The following is an 18,676-nucleotide window of genomic DNA, read 5'->3' as shown; positions in this document are numbered from 1 at the left end:
TGACGTCACGGTCGCCGAGAGCCCATCTTGAAGTATGAAATACATTAAAATTGCGATTTTGTCGGTGAAATATTGCGTTTATGTATATATTTGCTATACAATATTTTTATGGATAAAATGTAAGGAATCAAAATGTACCCTTACTTTATTCTTTTGTGGAAATATAAAAACCTTTTTTTGAAACTTTAAGGTCCTATATTTTTTTATCATTTCCATATATTATTTTAATAACCACACTGTTGCGATAAATTGCTCATTCGCTATCTATTTTACTAGATTTTGTTATAAAATTCATCATGTGTCATCATTCCTATACAAACAAACAATGCTAACGGGTAAACTGCGAAGGCCGCGGAACGCACGCTCACACTTACAACAAACGTACTCGTATGGCCGCCGACGACAGCACCGGGCATGCTCGCTCGTAGGGCGCATTTTACGTCAATTTTGGATACAAGAAAATTCCTAGCTGAATTTGCTCAAATTATTTCTAAATATCAATTTACAGAATGTAAATAAAGCGACCGGTTTGGCCTAGTGGGTAGTGACCCTGCCTACGAAGCTGATGGTCCCGGGTTCAAATCCGGGTAAGGGCATGTATTCGTGTGATAAGCATGGATATTTGTTCCTGAGTCATGGGTGTTTTCTATGTATTTAAGTATTTATAAATATTGATATATTATATATATCGTTGTCTACGTACCCTCAACACAAGCCTTATTGAGCTTACTGTGGGACTTAATCAATTTGTGTAATAATGTGCTATAATATTTATTTATTTATATTTATTTATTTAAACCCCAGTGATTATATTACTATTGCAGGTGACGTCTCGAGCAACTCGTCGGGCGAAACCTGTCTAGCTCTGTTATCGTGGGGCCACTCGGATGGCGTCGTGCGTCTCAAGCGACGCCGCGACGCGCCGCTCGAGCCCGTGCTGCGAGTAACCCCACTCGACCAGGTAATTTGCCAGTGACATGCGAACTTCCAGTATATTCATCATGATGATCTACTAACTAGAAAACTGCGTGTCTAGCCAAGTGATAATCGCTTATAGAAAACGCCACCGCGGCTTCTGCCCCTGCCTAGTGCTATATATGTTTTCACCACACCAACTAGTAAAGGCTCTCTTAATTGTTCAAAAACGGACAAGAAAGTTGCATTTTATCCACATGTGTGGCAAAGTAATCTGATGCAAATTTTGAGCTGTTCCCTAATGATGATTTTGAATGATTTAATAACGTTCATTTGATTTGATTTAGTTTGATATTTTACAGTTAGAATTTTCCTCGCGTTCGTGTGATGAAACATTTTGTGTTTCACTTGGTGGCAAAATTTGTTTCATCCTCGCACCTACTTGAAACCCTTGCAACGCTCAAACTTCTACTTTTCAAACCACTGGCTACGCTCGGAATTCTATTTGTAGAGCCCCTCGCTTTGTTCATGATTCAATATATACCCCCGCCGTAAATATGTCATTTTGCTCCCTTGTGCAACAATCTTGGAATCTCTCGCTTGCTCGGGTATCAATATTGGCACAAGCGGTTAAACGACAACTTTGCCCTCTTGTAAAATAATTAACTATTGTAGGTCACGTAGGTGTTGGTAGGTATATAGTCTAATGTGCCGAATGTGCTTCAATATTCAACTATATACGTGTACAGACTGTTTTAAATGTTTACGATCTGTTCAGATAACAGCAGTGGCGACATCGTGCACGTCGGCCTCGTGCCCCGTCGTCATCGGGCACGCGTCGGGCCGCGTGCTGGCGCTGCGGCCGCGGCGCGGCGGCGGCGCGGCGCTGCGGGCGCGCTCGCTGGCGCTGCACGCGCACGCCGCGCTCGTCGCCGACGTGGCCGTGTGCGTGCGCGCCGGCCTGCTGGTCACCGCCAGTGTTGATGGCAAGATCGTGCTGTGGGACTTGAACAAGTTAGATCTTTATCCCTCGTTATTTTTTAAGATTAGCAATTCGGTAAACAAAGAAGCAGGCGACGTCAACCTTTTCTTCTTGGGATAAATATTAAATTATACGTGCCCCACTGCTTGCATTGCAACTAAAATTAGCGAGAAACTGATCCTTTCGGGCTTTCTCGCCTCCGTTCGGCTCAGCATTGCTATGAGCAATTATTAGGGTTGGCACAACTTGACGTCCCTTTGCGTGCACAATCACAGATACGATAATGACTTCGATTTTGACAACCCTAAATGCCATACATTAGATAGGGACAGTATGACTGGTCCCTGAATCGCTGTCAAACTTCGGTTTTGTAGGAAATTTATTTTCTGTATACACGGTAGTACTATTACTTATTCAGTGCTAAAACTAGAAATCTTGCAACTTGCATCATTTATTTATTTGTGAACTCTCAAATATACCCTCAAAATCATTAAAAAATTGTTGATTGTAGTAGGTATACGAAAAGTTAAAAATAAATCTTCCCGACAGACTGACCTATATCCGCACGCTCCCCAACCGCGACATGCTGCCCGTGACACACGTGGCGATCAGCGAGACGCTGTGCGACGTTGCCAGCGTGCACGACGTCACGGCGCCGACGACCAGCGCGCCGACCGCCGACGACGACTCGTACGAGAAGGACGCGGAGAACTACAAGTCCCTGATACGCGTGCACACGGTCAACGGACGGTTTGTTGGTGAGTTGACCTTTGTTTAGGACACTTCTCTCACAGGCATCGTGTCGTGGTGAGCGTGTGTGATATCACGGCGCCGACGAGCGCACCCACGACGACTCGTACGAGAAGGACGCGACAATAAACACGGGGACTTTTATTAAAACATGTTTTGAAATATATAGTAAAACATTCTACTATTAAAATCATATGTAATGCAGGTAGCGTGAAAGTAGCAGAGCGAGTAACATGCATATGCTACTCGAACGCGCCGGAGGGCGTCAGCGTGAACGCAATAGCGTGCGGGGACCGCAGCGGCGCCGTGCGGTTCTACAGCGCGTGGGACCTGCGCCCGCTCGGCGTGCTGCCGCCCGCGCACACCGCGCCCGCCGCGCTCGGCGTCGTCAGGTATGACAGTAGCAGGGCGAGTAACCTCCATAAGCTACTCGCACTCGAACAGAAGCTATGTAAAATTGACAAGCAGTAGGAGAGCTAGAGCTTAACTGGCTGCTTAATAACCCTTCTAATTAGAAAATTATACTTTTATTTTCTGTAACTTGGTGTTTTATATGTAATGCATGTTTTCGTCTCGCAGCTTAACATACAGCCTGGACAGCGAGATCCTGTTCGGCTGCTACGCGGACGGCACGTGCGTGGCGTGGCACGGCGGCGGCGCGCGGCCCACCGTGCAGCTGCTGCCCGCGCACGCGCTGTTCTGACGCTCGCTGCGCGCGCGCTGCTGCCTCGCGCCCGGCTAGCGGGGTCGCCGACCCCGGCTACTGTCGCAGCCCACCGTGCAGCTGCTGCCCGCGCACGCGCTGTTCTGACGCTCGCTGCGCGCGCGCTGCTGCCTCGCGCCCGGCTAGCGGGGTCGCCGACCCCGGCTACTGTCGCAGCCCGCCGTGCAGCTGCTGCCCGCGCACGCGCTGTTCTGACGCTCGCTGCGCGCGCGCTGCTGCCTCGCGCCCGGCTAGCGGGGTCGCCGACCCCGGCTACTGTCGCAGCCCACCGTGCAGCTGCTGCCCGCGCACGCGCTGTTCTGACGCTCGCTGCGCGCGCGCTGCTGCCTCGCGCCCGGCTAGCGGGGTCGCCGACCCCGGCTACTGTCGCAGCCCACCGTGCAGCTGCTGCCCGCGCACGCGCTGTTCTGACGCTCGCTGCGCGCGCGCTGCTGCCTCGCGCCCGGCTAGCGGGGTCGCCGACCCCGGCTACTGTCGCAGCCCACCGTGCAGCTGCTGCCCGCGCACGCGCTGTTCTGACGCTCGCTGCGCGCGCGCTGCTGCCTCGCGCCCGGCTAGCGGGGTCGCCGACCCCGGCTACTGTCGCAGCCCACCGTGCAGCTGCTGCCCGCGCACGCGCTGTTCTGACGCTCGCTGCGCGCGCGCTGCTGCCTCGCGCCCGGCTAGCGGGGTCGCCGACCCCGGCTACTGTCGCAGCCCACCGTGCAGCTGCTGCCCGCGCACGCGCTGTTCTGACGCTCGCTGCGCGCGCGCTGCTGCCTCGCGCCCGGCTAGCGGGGTCGCCGACCCCGGCTACTGTCGCAGCCCACCGTGCAGCTGCTGCCCGCGCATAACGTTCGCATATTGATATATATCTGCTGAAACGGATTGATATCTTTCTCTGTATAATATAAAACGACGAATCACGAATCTCAACGTCTGTTAAATGTTGTGTCGTGACGATACGCTAAAATATAGACTTACCCAATGTCAAACATTACGAGTATGTTTATAGCAATAATAATTATTATAATTTGAACTGGTTTTGTGGTTGGAATATAGATAGTTTTACGATGAATGATTGTCTTCCATCAGTCTAGCAAAGTAAGTATATATTATGTATAAATGTATGATATTGCCACATATTGAAAATATTGCAGCTTTCCTTATTTAAATGATTCCTTAATTAATATGCTCTTAAATGTTTTTCCAATCACTAATCATAATTCTACAAAAAGAACGGAAATGCATTTCCTTTTTCTTTACCGGAGGTCGGCTATCATGAGGGCTATACTGACTTTACACGGACACATCCGCGCGGAATAATGAACGTGCGCTCTGTTTAACCCATGTTCGAAAATTCTTAAGCCCTGAGTTACGTCTTCGTACGGATGATCTTTTCCCTTGGATCTTTCCTTGGATTATTAGTTGAAGGAGTTGAAGGATTTCCTTTTTACAAATACTTAATTATATTAAGAGAGACTTGAGGCGTTAATGTACGAAATAATTGGTGCTCAGCGGCCATTTTTAATAGGGTAGGTAAACTATTCAATTTTGCATCTTCAACCTTGCTTCCATGCAGTAGTTAGTAGGTAGGTAGTGACTGTCTAACTAAAATGAAGCCAACAACTCCAATCATTGGGTAGTTTACCCTACCAGCTTCACATATTAGACAGTGGTTTATTTGCTCAAAGCTAGGTATTATACAGCATTATATATGCCTCATTGGCTAAGCCAAATTTTTTATCTTAACAATAACTATTTGTAAAATATATATATAGGTATGTTTCATTTAAATTAGGTATGCATTTATATTATAAATAAATAATGGCAACTGAAATTAAATATTTATCTTAAGTTGTCCACTCGTGTTTAAAAGAGTTTTTATTGAAATTCTATAACTAATATTTGTTTTTACAGAGTATTGACTGTGTGTACCTTGTACGGCTACCTTATTAATTCACGCAGCTGAATGAAATGATAACACACAATGTACGAAAACTATGTCCAGTGGAAGCGCTGCGTTAATTAATTCTATTGCAGTTTGTGATGTCGTAATGTTCTTAAAATTTAAATAATATATAATTATATTTTTTAATTTAAGTAAAATGTGAAATTACATAACCTATACAGTAATTACAGTATAATATATTTATAGAATAATTTAAGTGGCATTTCATTGTGTAAGTTCGACAGTCTTTCGGCATTTTGTCATATACTAGAATTTTACATTGAACTCTATCAGTTATGTCTTTTGTCATAACAATTACCTAAGAACATAAATATAATACACTAACAAAACAAATATGTATATAATTAATATAATTATATTGCTTAGTGTATACATTTTAGCCACGTACCTGAAGCATCCACAGAATAAATTGTCATCAAAGATATATCGATTAAGAAAATATATGTTTTATTTTATTACTCTGTCAAAGAAACAGTGTTTTAGAATAATACTCTCATGCAAGCTATGAATAAACTTTGTAATAAAATATTTGTTTCTTTCTTTATCGCCTGTCTAATGATCGTTATTTCTTTTTAGGGTTCCGTACCCATAGGGTCAAACGGGACCCTATTACTGAGACTTCGCTGTCCGTGCGTCCGTCCGTCTGTCACCAGGCTGTATCTCGTGAACCGTGATAGTTAGCCAGTTGAAATTTCTACAGATTATGTATTTCTGTTGCCGCTATAACAACAAATACAAAAAACAGAATAAAATAAATATTTAAGGAGGGCTCCCATACAACAAACATATTTTTATTTGCCGTTTTTATAAATAATGGTTCGCAACCCTTCGTGCGCGAGTTCGACTCGCACTTGGCTGGTTTTTTGACCTTTAGAAACGCTTTCTTTCTCGCATCAAAATGTCATACACACCAACATCTCAACTAGTGAGAAACGTGAGAAACGAATTTAAACCTTATCTGTCAACAGTAAAATTGCTTTTACAGCGTCTGCCATGACCCCTTTAGTGGTCGTTGGCGTGGCGGCCACGACATAGAATGTAGTCATTATATGCTCTTTGGCCACGACAGCACACGACCGCTTTATTGGCTCTTGGCGTTCAAAGGGATGTAAAGTTAAGTTTCCTTTAACTTTACATCCCTTTGAATTCCGATTAAAACGACGAGGGCCCACCGCCAACTTCGAAATTTTTTAAATCATTATATTCCTCTCTATCGCTCTTACATAATCGAGCGACAGAGAGGCAGATAACGATTTTTCGGTGTTACCAGCAGGTCTTCAGGTCACTAAACTTGACCTTATAAACGTTACAAAATTTACAACCCAAAGTGATTATATCAGGGGGCCTACCGCAAAAACCGAAATTCGCAAATTGCGGGGATCTTTCTCTTTTACTCTTAGTAAGACGTCATTAGAGTGACAGAGCAAAATGCCTGCAATTGACGAATTTCGATTTTCCCGGTAGCCGCCCAGTTCTTTGTTCCGTGGACACATGTAAAAAGCCATTTACATCCACACTCGCTATCGGGTCCGATGTCAGGCCCGACGTCGATGCCGAACAAGAGTCGTTTTCTGTTTCACGGAATATCAGCACATCTTTAGAGTCAGACCAAGACAAGTCCTCAGCGATTTTGATAGCACACACAGTGCAAGTTTTATTTTAAACGTTAAACTTCTATACTGCGTGTGCTATCAAAACGTCGCAGACTTGTCTTGGTCTGACTTTAACAATATTTGACATGTAAAAATGTTCCATGTTTGATATTTTTGCAGATAAGCCATTTGTTTACATTTCAAATATTGTTAACGATGTGCTGACATTTCGTGAAACGGAAAAATACTTACTCGGGCCCGACGTCAGGCCCGATAGCGAGTGTGGATGTAATTGGTCCTTAACGCGCACGACCTGAGTAAGTAGGTAAAGGCGCGGGCTAGTACATAACATGTAGATAATTTATTTGCGTTGCGCTGGCCGCTGCGTTACTTTTCTACGTTTCTTCTGACATATTGAAGATATCGTGACTCGATAACAAATCTAGAAATATTCGTTTCACATATTATGCTAATTCTAAAAAGCTACACCTTCCTGAATTTAGTAACTGACTAGAGGGACGCCGCAATACATAATTATCAAACACGATGGAAATGTATTCATCTCACTTCTACGTATTGCTAGCTCGTAAGATCGATCCAGACGGGATGACCAAATTATCAATTTGATAAAAAAAATGGCATTAATCTTCCACACGTATACAATTTCATTATGGAATCGGTAAGACAATGTCCATTAATTTCGTTTTTACCTTCACACCTCCTGATTAAATTGATAATTTAAGCAGACTGGGCCGCCTGGATCAGCCTGGACAGGCCTTAAGAGAAGCTGAGTTTGACTCTGCCTTAAATTTCTTGTAGCCAGGGAGCCTACCGCGAACCACGTTCAATGTGTTGCCTCCCTGCAAGGGCCTGACACGCTTTGATAGAGAAAGATAGTCTTATTGCGATTCCTATAAGAGGAAAGAGAAAATAGTGCAATGCTTTGTCTTTATCACCGACCGGGTTTTTTTTCATGGTCGGGTTATGGCAGCTTAGGAAGGAGGGTGATGGCGATATACAGAAATTTATAAGAGTGAAAGAGACAAAATCCCGCAAGATGCCATACATTAAACTGTCAATCATATTGTCAAGAGTGCTAGTAAACAACGTGGTTTTCTTATTGTAGAAGTTTTATAAAGTGAATGATTGTGTTTATTAAGTATTTAATGGAGGTGTAAGAAGTTTTTACGTACAATTAACATGGTGGGGTGTTCAGTGGTTGCCTACAAAAGCAATAACTTGCGAAAATAAGCGGGTGTAACATTTCATGCGTAAGTACAAGTTTTTCGTATTTTGATCATGTATTTCTTTCTCAAATCTCACAGGAACCAAGTTACTGAGTTACATCATTACTTGGATTATGAAAAACTTGATAAAATAGGAGATATCAGTAAATTATTGCTAAAAATAAAATAGAAAGTTTGGTTATGTAAACCAGTCAAATTCAGTAGTATTTTATTTAGGGTTGCAAACAAATAGAAAAAAAAGTCCCCTGCAATTACCCCATATTTCGGGAGTTTCAAGCTATTTGATATTTCCAGCTCTCCGACGGAGGATGAAATTGTTAAAGAATGGATCGCGGGAACTGGAAAATCAAATTGGATGCCTCACAAATACTTGCGTATTTGTTCCAAACATTTTGAACAACATTGTGTCCGCAAACTGGGCAAACGAACTTTCATCGAAAAGTTTTCTTTTCCAACCTTGTTCATACACGTAAGTTGGCTGTTATTAAATAAGTAATAGTAACTAGTGGGAATAACCCGTTACACTATACACTATTAGAGTTGGTACATCTTAACATAGGTCTCACAGTGTTTTGAAGTATTTATTTGGGTTCTTTGTACACGGGTCGTCTACGGGTTTTAATGGTATTAAACTCTAACTAATTATTGGGGGTAATTTCTGGGAATTAAAAATCCTACCTATTACCAGTGGGAATTTTATTTCCCAGTAGTTACCAGTGGTAAAAGGTGGGAATAAAATTAGTGTAACTACCTGTGGTAAAAGGTGGACAAAAGTTCCTAGTAGTTACCACTAGTAACAACTTGGTGGTAACTAGCAGGAATAACCCTATATAAGACCACAGACTTAAATTTTTAAATTATTTCTTGGAGGCTTGGTACATGGGATTACGGATTATATGAGTATTAAACTCTAAAATAATGTATTTATTAAAATTGATTAATACTACCCCGCAGGAGAGGAGAGAAAAAATTCTTTTCTTCATCATGTCATGGAAATCGTCCATTCGTGCACGTCGTCGTCGTGGCAGTCTCAACAGCATTCTGAAGCTATTATTGAACTTCATATAATTGATCCACAGGTTACAAGTGTATGTGTAAATAAAGTTTTCTTGACCCCCACAGTATGTACAACGCGCAACACGTAAGATTTTTTATTTAAACATAAATATTCGGTTTTAAGTAACAGTTTTAATGTAAATGACCATGTTAACTTAAAATCATATACTGCGAATCAATATTATAGCTATAAATGTCAGTGCGCTGTGGTCCTTTTCAATATCCGCATCGTCCTTTAGATTTTTAGTAATTATATGTCCTAGGTATTAAAAAATGAACACTCTGCTCAAGGCAAAACCACCGAGTGTCACCGGTTCAACTATCGGTAGGATTACCTGCTCGGAAGATGAGTATCTTACGTTTTTAGTAATATTGATGAGCCAATGAGAATCTGCATACGTGTCATACACCTTTCAATCAATCAATTTTTTCAAAAATTCAATTTATTTGTGTTGTTCTCAAGTAAAAGGTACCGCATTGTCGCTTATCATAAGGACGCTCTTACAAGTTATTCGTATAGAGAGCAAGCAAATTGTATCCTTATGGTAAGCGACTATGTGGTACCTTTTACTTGAGAACGACACATTTAATTATTATTTCTAGTAAGTACAGTTATAATAATATAAGTTTTGAATAAAGAAATTACCTCTTTTGATAGTTTATCCTTTTTATTCCAACAATCACCTAATCTTATATCAACTCAAAACTTCATATAGGTAAGTAAGGCTTACTTACAAATTACTACAAAAACAAATAAACCGACTACTAGTTGCGATTATGTTCGTGATTTCTCTTGTGATACTTCGCAAGTTAGGGAGTCAAAATGGCGACTCACTCATTACGTAATTTAAGTACTTGTTGCATCGTTTTCCTATTACATTTTAGGGTAATTTTTTGCGACCATGGTAACCCCATATTATGATGTCATGATGACGTCATATATGTCTTTCTCTTACCCCTGGTCGCTCGACTTCTTGTCTAGTTATATTTTATGTCTATGCCTCCCTGTCACGCTTACGTACGAATTTACTAGTGCGACAGAGAGGCAACACGTCGAACGTGGTTCGCGGTAGGCCCTCAGGACAAAATTCGAATAAATGAGTTTGACATATCGGTCCGGTCTGGTCTGTCAATCACATCACAATGATGATCACATGAATATAGTAACGCTGGCTGGATGAAGAAAAAACAGTATTCAGTTTAAAAGTTTAATTGAAACAAATGATTAATAGTTCAATAACTAAAATTGTGTTTTGAGATTGTTGAGTGTTATTCAAGAAATGAATAAAATCTGCAGGATTTGTTTGGAGGAAGGGGTGCTTTCTTCGGTTTTTACAAAGAATTTCAATATATCCTTATGCGATATGATTGAATATTGCTGTAATGTGAAGGTAAAATATCTTAATAAATACTCCAACTAACACATTTTGAGAATTCAGTTCTTTGTTCTCAGTACCTACCTAATTAATTATATTGTTTACGTTTTATGGAGTCTTTTTTTTCATAAAGGTCCTTGGCGCAAGTCAGCGTGTTGTAAAAATGATTGTATACCTATTTATTATATTTTTATTTTGACACATTTATTGTAACATACTTCTCATCAAAATTTAAAAATATTACAGATCCGGAAAAATGATGGGCTGCCGGAACAATTGTGCAGCAACTGTATATACAAGCTGGGAGTGGCTTACCATTTTAAACAGACTTGTGAGAGTGCTGATGTTCGACTCAGACAATACTTGGGGCTGCAGTTAACATCTAAGTATGGCCTAATTTATATTACTTTCATAATTTTTTGCTGTATGTATGCATTACCGACGATAGACAACCTGTCTGCTCTAATGGGTAGAGCATTTATTTCTGTGATGATTATGGATATTTGTTCCTGAGTCATGGGAGTTTTCTATTTATATAGGTATGTATTTATCTATTTAAGTATCTAATTATTTATATCATTGCCGAGTAGGTATTGTATTGTACTGATCTGTCTAAGATTGTCCCCAAATATTTATTTATTTATTAAAAAACGAAATATACTGTTCTCGAAATACAATTATCTTTAAAAAAAATGCAATTATTAGGGTTACATTTTATATTTAACTGTATATATAGTAACTAGGTTGGCTAATTTTGTACAGGTGCAATAGATATTTAAAGTTTACACATCATTGATGTGATGTGAACTAATAAAGTCAATAAAGTGCAGTATCTATTTGATAAGAAACAACACTTATTAAATATGATTAAATTATAGTACTTACTTAACCTATTGTCTCTTTCAAAGACATGTGAAATATTTATCGCCAGTACTACAATACCTACACCTACAGGCATGGATTAAGTCATCCATATAACTTCTATTCTAATAATATTTTATTTTTATTCATATTGTGTAATTTCATAGCAATACAGCTAACTAGACTCGTACCCTTATTTCTAAAAACAGCAACCAAATTTGGCTTTTTATTGGCTGTCTCTTTTATCCCTCATGGGACAGGCTTTGACTAGTGTGGGAGTCAGTATAAAATGTAACTCCTATCATATTTTTTTGGAAATAAACTATTTGTATCTTTAAAATGGAGTGATTTTATATTTTTTTCTAGGTACAATGATGCAGCTATTATGACTGACCCTGTAAGTCTGTTGTACATAGTTTTTTTATTATTATATAAGAATGGGATGTTTCTTGCATTAATGTTTACAAACTTTTTTTTATTACAGCTGCCTATACCACAAGCTATAATAAAGAAATGGTAAGATAATTTAAATACTATCACTACACTAATCTCAATTCAATGTTGACGTAAGAAAGTTCTAGTTATATTTAATTCCAGTTAAAAAAATATTTGTAAATAAATATTATAGATTATAGGATGTTATTACACAAATTGACAAGTCCCACAGTAAGCTCAATAAAGCTGGTGTTGAAATATTTTTTGTCTTGTATGGTGGGCTGGAGGTAAATTATGAGAGGTTGACTATTTAAAAAAATATTTTCAGCAAATGTAGACTGTCTCAGAAAAGAAGTAGCACCAACTACAAGAAGAAACCAGAGGAAGAAAAGCTAAAGCGTGGGCCGAAACCTAAACCCAAACAAGTGCATGCATGTTATGAGTGTGACAAGGAGTTCCGCTGCCAGGCACAGTTGGAGACACATGTCAGGTACATACACTAGTTTGTCCCATAGTTTGTTTAGGTTGTCCCATAATATTTATTTTTCTACTCATCAACTGTAATGGTTGAATTAAAATTTCGTATACCAATTAAACTATAATTGCGTACTTTTCATGTATGGGCTCCCAACTCGAACTATAAGATTCATTTCAATATAAAAAAATTACTAATCACGTGCCGCCGCGCTCCCATAGCAAAGACAAAACGGGTGCGGGGCGCGGAGTCGCGCATTTATGTCTACATTTTTTTTTACTGAGATATTTTCAAATTTTCATTATTATTTAACGGGAACCCACCTGGTGGGCGCTCGTGTACTTTGTTCAGATGCCGGACAACCCGCTGGGCGGGTTGTTTTGTACGCAGCTATAGACCACTTGTTTCTGGGGTAGTGCGCCGTTTTTTGTCTGGCAGTGAATGTGTATAGTAAAAAAAGTATTGTTTTAGATGACTCGTAGCAAATAGTTATTTACGATATAAGTGCAAAAAATAAGAAATTCGCAACGAGTGGTGATAAATCGACACGAGTTGCGAATTACCTATACGCACGTGTATCGTACAACGTTTTACAGTACATTTGGCACTTTAAAGTTTCGATATATGCATGAAATGAAAGTGCTCATTCCCGCACGCGTGCGGGAAAGTAGCACCATATGTACTGTAAAGTATTGTATGCAATAGTGATATAATCAAGCTTTTCTCTAGTACCGCTACTTAAGCAACTCGACAAGCTTCGTCGCTCTATACTCGACTGAAAAGCTCTATATTATATCACGATTATATAAAATACTATTTTACACAGCCCAGCAGGCACTATCCAAATGATATTAAAAAAAATGCCACTTTTTAACACTGCATAATTGAAAGAGCCGGACATTGTCATTGTCACAGTTTCACATAACCCCTATCCGACTGTTATAACTATACCGGAACTGTCAAATAATATTAGGAATTAAGTCATGTACTGTGATTAGGAGTGATTTACTGTTTCACAATATAAATGGTTGCATGGTAGCCAAGTATTCTATTTTACAGAATAATGTGTAATGTTTTTCAGAACCCACACCGGCGACAAGCCCTTCAGCTGCATGTACTGCTCCCGCCGCTTCGCGCAGAAGCACAACCTGACCATACACCTTCGGGTACACACTGGCGAGAAGCCGTTTCAATGCGATGTCTGCAGGTACTTGTGTCGTTTATAAACCAACAAGTGTCCATGCGCAGAAACTCAACCTGACCATGCACCTCTGTGTACACGCTAGTGAGAAGCCCACCCAATGCGATGTCTGCACGTACTTGTCCCGATTATAAACCAATCACCTGTCCAGAACTCGCACAAGCCATCAGCTGCATAATATATACTGCTCCCGCCGCCTCGCGCAGAAACAACATGACTATGCACCTCCGGGTACACGCTGGTGAGAAGCCGTTTCAATGCGAGATCTGCAGGTAACGTAAAACGGGGTGGAATGACACGATTTTTAGCTAATTTGCTGTGTGTATCTGTTAGGTACCCCTCTGCGACGCGTTTTTTCACCGTATATGGCGTAGCTTATCACCTCCTTTTAGAGAAAGAAATGTGTCAAGATTTCTCTTTTACGGAACATGCATTGTTTATAAACATTTTATGCCCAGATCAGATATAATTAAGTACCCAGTTCCAAATTACGTCGCGTTCCTTCTGTACTTACAATACTTACTGTCATGATCTTTCTTTGCCTTACCACCAACCAAAATGCTTACGCTTAATGTCGCACCATGATACGATCCGACCGGACCGGTACAGACTGGACGTTCGTTTCGTCCGTGCAATTTTATTTAGTGTTAAGTATGTTCGTCATGTTTATTTTATGTTTCTTTCCTTTTTTCTGTTACCTTCCGTGATTACTTCGCACTCGATGGTCTCATCGGAAGATCAGCGCTGGAAGTCGCCAGCAACATGCTGAGATGAGGCCATTTCGTGACACTTTACTCTCACTATGTTCTCTTTTATGTCTGTCTATTTCTGTTTGAGTGTTTATGAATAAAACAAATTCTATTTCTATTTCTATTTCTAAAATGTAAAACCAATTATGCATGTATTAGGTATAGCCCCACTAATAAAATAAAATATGGCGTTTCGATCTGCGCTTAACAGCGTTACGCCATCTAACGCTATGTGAGACTAAACAGTCGGTCAGTTATTGTGAGGGGGTGTTTCCCTGAACATTAATGGTGAAATAAATAAATAAAATTTGATAATCGCATGCCGTGCCTATCCCTACGAGAATCTAGTTCTAGGTAGATGATTTTCAGTACATGCTAGCTACGTCTATTCAATTGTGATCAAATATTGTTCCAGTAAAACATTTTCCGCTCAGGGAAATCTCCAGGCTCATCTCAAAATTCACACTGGACAAAAGGATCATGTAAGTTCATAAAAAATATACCTACGCGCTAATTGTACTTAATATGAAACATTACAATTTTCTTCAAATATTTTTTAAAAGTGTAACAAGTTGCGTTACCTACGTACCTATTAGTATATTACTTCTACCGACAAACGGAACCCTGGGAAGTGTTTGGTAAATTCAAACTCAAAAAGTCACCAAATCTAGTGTCGCAGTTTTTTTTAAATACTACGTCGGTGGCAAACAAAGCATACGGCCCCCCTGATGGTAAGCAGTCTCCGTAGCCTATGTACGCCTGCAACTCCAGAGGAGTTACATGCGCGTTGCCGACTCTAACAACCCCCCTCACCTCGTTGAGTCTCGGTCACATCCGAGAATAGACCCAATATGGATCGGCTCAGGTCGATTTTTGTCCGAAAACGCCGACACCGAGATCTCAGTCTATCTCAGTCAGAGTATCTTCGACCCTCGCAAAGGGCTCTTCGAGTCGGTAGTTCTTGTCATATATTCCTACCTACCTACCTATAACGTATATCAATTTCAGGTTTGTTCTCTATGTAACAAGTCGTTTATCACATCCAGCGAGTTATCGCGACATATCAACAAACACAGAGGGGTAAAGAACTACAAATGCGACATCTGCGGGGCTGCTTACGCGCAAAGTAGGGATCTGGTACGTCTACTACTTATAAAACTGCTCACTGCTGTAATCTTGCTGTAAATTTGGGCGTACCTATGTGCCGGTAACAACATTTAAAAGTATGGTAGAAAGCATGCAACTTTGCATGCGTGTAGTAGGTATATACAGATGTAGTGCATAATAGTTTTCCATCGTATTTTCTCGGAAACGTTCATATTTGTCATACTACTTAGTCAACCTCAGCTTTTTGTACCGAGACTGACTGCAATAGCAAGACATGTTCGTACGTTTCAGTGCAGATATTATGTAAAATAATTATGCACTATGTCTATAATGTAGGTACCTATAATACAAAAAAATACCTGTAAATGTTTTATTAGAGTTAGGTTATCTGAAAGGCGGAATACAACAAAAACATCCCGTACCTACATTTAAATTGAATTATTTTGTTTCAGAAAATACACAAGATGAAAAAGCATCAGATTAGCACTCAAAATACCACAACCCAAAATGATGCTTACAACAATAGTAGCAACATAGACATCATTGGCATTGATGTGGGAAAAGAGAGCTCTTTGCCAACCAAGCTGCACAGTGGGCATAGACCTGCAGACATCGAAAGTATAGGCTTGGTCAGCTCTAAAGAGCTGCATCCAGTCGCTGGGAAGCATCCGCAGCTCAGCCAGGAGTTGTGTCAGAGTAAAGGGTTCCAACAGTACGGCAACAAGTTGGACCCCCACACCTGCACAGTTTGCGGCGAAGTGTTTGATTACATTACTGCTCTTGCACATCATTATTTGCATCGACATAAAGACTGTGAACCATTACCTATATTAAGTTAATTGGTAATATTTATTCCAAGCAATGTTTTGTTGCAAGCAAGCAATGTCACTACATTGTTGAAATGTTCAGTGTATCTCTGTTGGCTATGTGCGCCAATGTGGCTGTTATGAAAAATATTAATCATTTTAAAAGTGTGTAAAAATTTAAAAATTCGGCACCAAACTTTGTTGTGTCATGGCTTAGCACCTAAGATTCTAAATGAAGGAAGAAACAAAGGGTGGCCTTCTACAAGCACTGAGGCATACAGTCATTTTGGACTATAAAAAAAAATCGAAACCTAGCAGGCATATGATGGATGGCATTACAGGTAGCCCAAAAAATGTTGTATTTTTTTTTTTAAAAGTGGCATATTGTTAATAATTTCAACAAATGTTTGTGTATCGAAGCTAAACGAGAATATTTTGAAGATGATGAAGAAGACATTTTACTTTAGTTACATTATTGTAGTTTTAATTTAAGAGACATTTTGTAAAAAATGTGTCACTAAGAAAAATATTCCTAAAAATTTTTGTCTACATTTTTTTGGGTCAGCTGTCAGCCCAGTAAACAGTTAAAAGAATGTGTCACATTTTAATACCATACAATTGTAAGAGATTGGCACTCACTAACATAAGAATACAGGCCATGAATTTAGACAGACCCAGTTTCTAGATTAAGGTGCATTTTTACCGTTTTAGGGTATAAAATGATTTGGATCAAGCTTGTGTGTTTTGTAGAATCTTACATTAATTTATTAAACCATGTTTAAATTAACAGTAGTTTTATTTGCACTAGTTTTAGTTTTCAGTTACTATAACTTAATTGGTTGTTCTAATAGGTTTAGCGAATTGGGATCCATGGTTCCAAAATCTCTCCAATCTTTTTCCTCTCTGTAACAAACAGCTTATATTAGATGGCAGATAAAGAAAACACAATAGATTAATGTGCATTCAGACATTCTACATGAAGTTTTAAGAATATCCTCATAAAGAATACTTGGTAAATAAAAAGTTTCTATAAGGTTTTTCTTCTTTAACCATTCAAAGCATGATGATAACACATTAATAGGGGGCATTGTTTAAAGAGATGTAGTTGATCTAAGAAGGGTTTTGAGCAAAATATCACATAACTTTTCCCACATGAAACAGTGTACAATTTTAAGAAAACTGAGCTATGGATACCTAATAAAAGTCAGATTAACTATATCAACTAAAACTTAATGTGATTATAATGGCTCTGTATAGGATTGAAGCAAAAATTTTAGCCAGTATATGTGTCTATGTGTAGTCAAAGGTTCCACTTTGTTGCTTACCATAAAGACAAGATTTGCTGTATCTTTATACAAATAACCTGTCAAAACGTCCTTACGGCAAGCAACAAAGTGAGACTTTGCTTGTAAAATGACACCATCAATAAACAATAAATTAGGGCTTCTAGGGCTCTAGCCAGAAAGGGTTTGAGTTAGAGAAAACCAATACAACAAGCATGTTGCCAAAAAAACAATACAACCCCAGGGAGATACTCATAGTAGGGGATTTAAATAATACATACAGTAACTCTCTGTCTGTTATTTCTTTACACTGAACCAATTTAGATGAAATTTGATATTAAGAAAGTTTGAGGCTGGGAAGGACAAACTGACCACCAATTTTACTAAATAAAATTTATATTAATTCTTATTAGGTGGGTCCACACAGAGCTAGCACATGCGCAAGGCAATTTCCTCACGCACAAAACGGCTAGTGTAGACGTGCCTCGGCCGAGGCGGCGCGCTCGGGCGAGGAAGTATTGTGTGCGAGTTAATTGCCTCGCGCGTATGCTCGCTTTGTGGCGACCCGGCTATTCACAAGTATACCTGGGACTGGAAAGTCTTCAGGATGAAGCTCAATGTAATGCCTGTAAACCGCATCTCTTTCGGCAAAATATGCATCACGTCTCTTCTGAGCGAAACTCAGCACAGTAACCCAACCCGCCACGCCGAGGATGTGTTTTTGTATCCCTGAGAAATAAACAGTGGAACAACACGTATAACAATTGGTTAGGTTGAACCTATTATCTGTAATCAAGTTGTTATTAATATTATGTAATTACCGCTAAAGACTGGACGTCTCGTGCCGAAGTTTATGAAAACTCCTGTTGCAATTCCAAAGCCAACACCTAATATTTCTGGCCAGTACTTGTTCAGAAACGGTTTTTCTCTGCAATCATCACCTAATTTAAGTAAATCAATCGCAGACATTTGCGAGGACATTTTTAACTGTGATTATTTTCACTCCCTCGGCACGATGGAATATTATTCGTTCTAGAGTGCCGTCAAGTAAACGTCAACTCAGTGTCAATGAAATGTCATTGTCAGTGATAAATGTTGCTATAATAATTTTAAAGGGCTCTATAGATGTAACAATACTCCTTCAATTTGATCACGACTACAAACAT

General features: G+C 39.9%; 3 protein-coding genes and 1 long non-coding RNA gene across 4 annotated transcripts in view; 3 read left to right on the top strand and 1 right to left on the bottom strand.

The window, feature by feature from the left end:
* Positions 1-3,362, top strand: part of LOC133515510 (uncharacterized) — a 56,897-nt gene extending 53,535 nt beyond the window's left edge. Inside the window, exons 52-56 of the mRNA XM_061848056.1 lie at positions 825-961; positions 1,694-1,929; positions 2,447-2,655; positions 2,853-3,039; positions 3,227-3,362. Coding sequence (XP_061704040.1) covers positions 825-961; positions 1,694-1,929; positions 2,447-2,655; positions 2,853-3,039; positions 3,227-3,350 — 893 coding nt within the window. The 3' untranslated portion in view covers positions 3,351-3,362. The remainder of the gene's footprint in view (positions 1-824; positions 962-1,693; positions 1,930-2,446; positions 2,656-2,852; positions 3,040-3,226) is intronic.
* A 4,415-nt stretch (positions 3,363-7,777) lies between these two features.
* Positions 7,778-9,874, top strand: LOC133534866 (uncharacterized). Its single transcript, XR_009802089.1, has 2 exons — positions 7,778-8,185; positions 8,456-9,874. It is a non-coding gene; the product is annotated as an uncharacterized LOC133534866 (long non-coding RNA).
* A 464-nt stretch (positions 9,875-10,338) lies between these two features.
* Positions 10,339-17,014, top strand: LOC133534863 (zinc finger protein 383-like). Its single transcript, XM_061874159.1, has 9 exons — positions 10,339-10,608; positions 10,840-10,979; positions 11,821-11,851; positions 11,939-11,970; positions 12,218-12,379; positions 13,446-13,571; positions 14,730-14,796; positions 15,323-15,451; positions 15,874-17,014. Exons 1-9 carry the CDS (start codon positions 10,498-10,500, stop codon positions 16,258-16,260), a joined length of 1,185 nt encoding a protein of 394 aa, XP_061730143.1. The 5' UTR covers positions 10,339-10,497; the 3' UTR covers positions 16,261-17,014.
* LOC133534865 (NADH dehydrogenase [ubiquinone] 1 subunit C2) lies at positions 16,963-18,561 on the bottom strand. The gene is made up of 3 exons (XM_061874161.1): positions 18,332-18,561; positions 18,096-18,239; positions 16,963-17,130 (listed from the first exon to the last, which is right to left on the bottom strand). The coding sequence occupies exons 1-3, from the start codon at positions 18,489-18,491 to the stop codon at positions 17,081-17,083; spliced, it is 354 nt and encodes a 117-aa protein (XP_061730145.1). The 5' UTR covers positions 18,492-18,561; the 3' UTR covers positions 16,963-17,080.
* Between the last annotated feature and the right edge of the window lie 115 nt (positions 18,562-18,676).

The sequence above is a fragment of the Cydia pomonella genome, chromosome 2, assembly GCF_033807575.1.
Source record: "Cydia pomonella isolate Wapato2018A chromosome 2, ilCydPomo1, whole genome shotgun sequence".
In the NCBI taxonomy this organism is placed as follows: domain Eukaryota; kingdom Metazoa; phylum Arthropoda; class Insecta; order Lepidoptera; family Tortricidae; genus Cydia; species Cydia pomonella.
Note: the sequence above shows the minus strand (reverse complement) of the source record. Positions and strands in the feature narration are given on the sequence as shown.

Coding starts and splice junctions, on each gene's coding strand:
- LOC133534863 (XM_061874159.1), top strand. CDS start 10,498: ATGAATAAAATCTGCAGGATTTGTTTGGAGGAAGGGGTGCTTTCTTCG. Junction 13,572..14,729: donor TTTCAATGCGATGTCTGCAG/GTACTTGTGTCG, acceptor ATATTGTTCCAG/TAAAACATTTTCCGCTCAGG. Junction 14,797..15,322: donor ACACTGGACAAAAGGATCAT/GTAAGTTCATAA, acceptor TATCAATTTCAG/GTTTGTTCTCTATGTAACAA.
- LOC133534865 (XM_061874161.1), bottom strand. CDS start 18,491: ATGTCCTCGCAAATGTCTGCGATTGATTTACTTAAATTAGGTGATGAT. Junction 18,240..18,331: donor GAGACGTCCAGTCTTTAGCG/GTAATTACATAA, acceptor TTTATTTCTCAG/GGATACAAAAACACATCCTC. Junction 17,131..18,095: donor TGAAGACTTTCCAGTCCCAG/GTATACTTGTGA, acceptor TGTTTGTTACAG/AGAGGAAAAAGATTGGAGAG.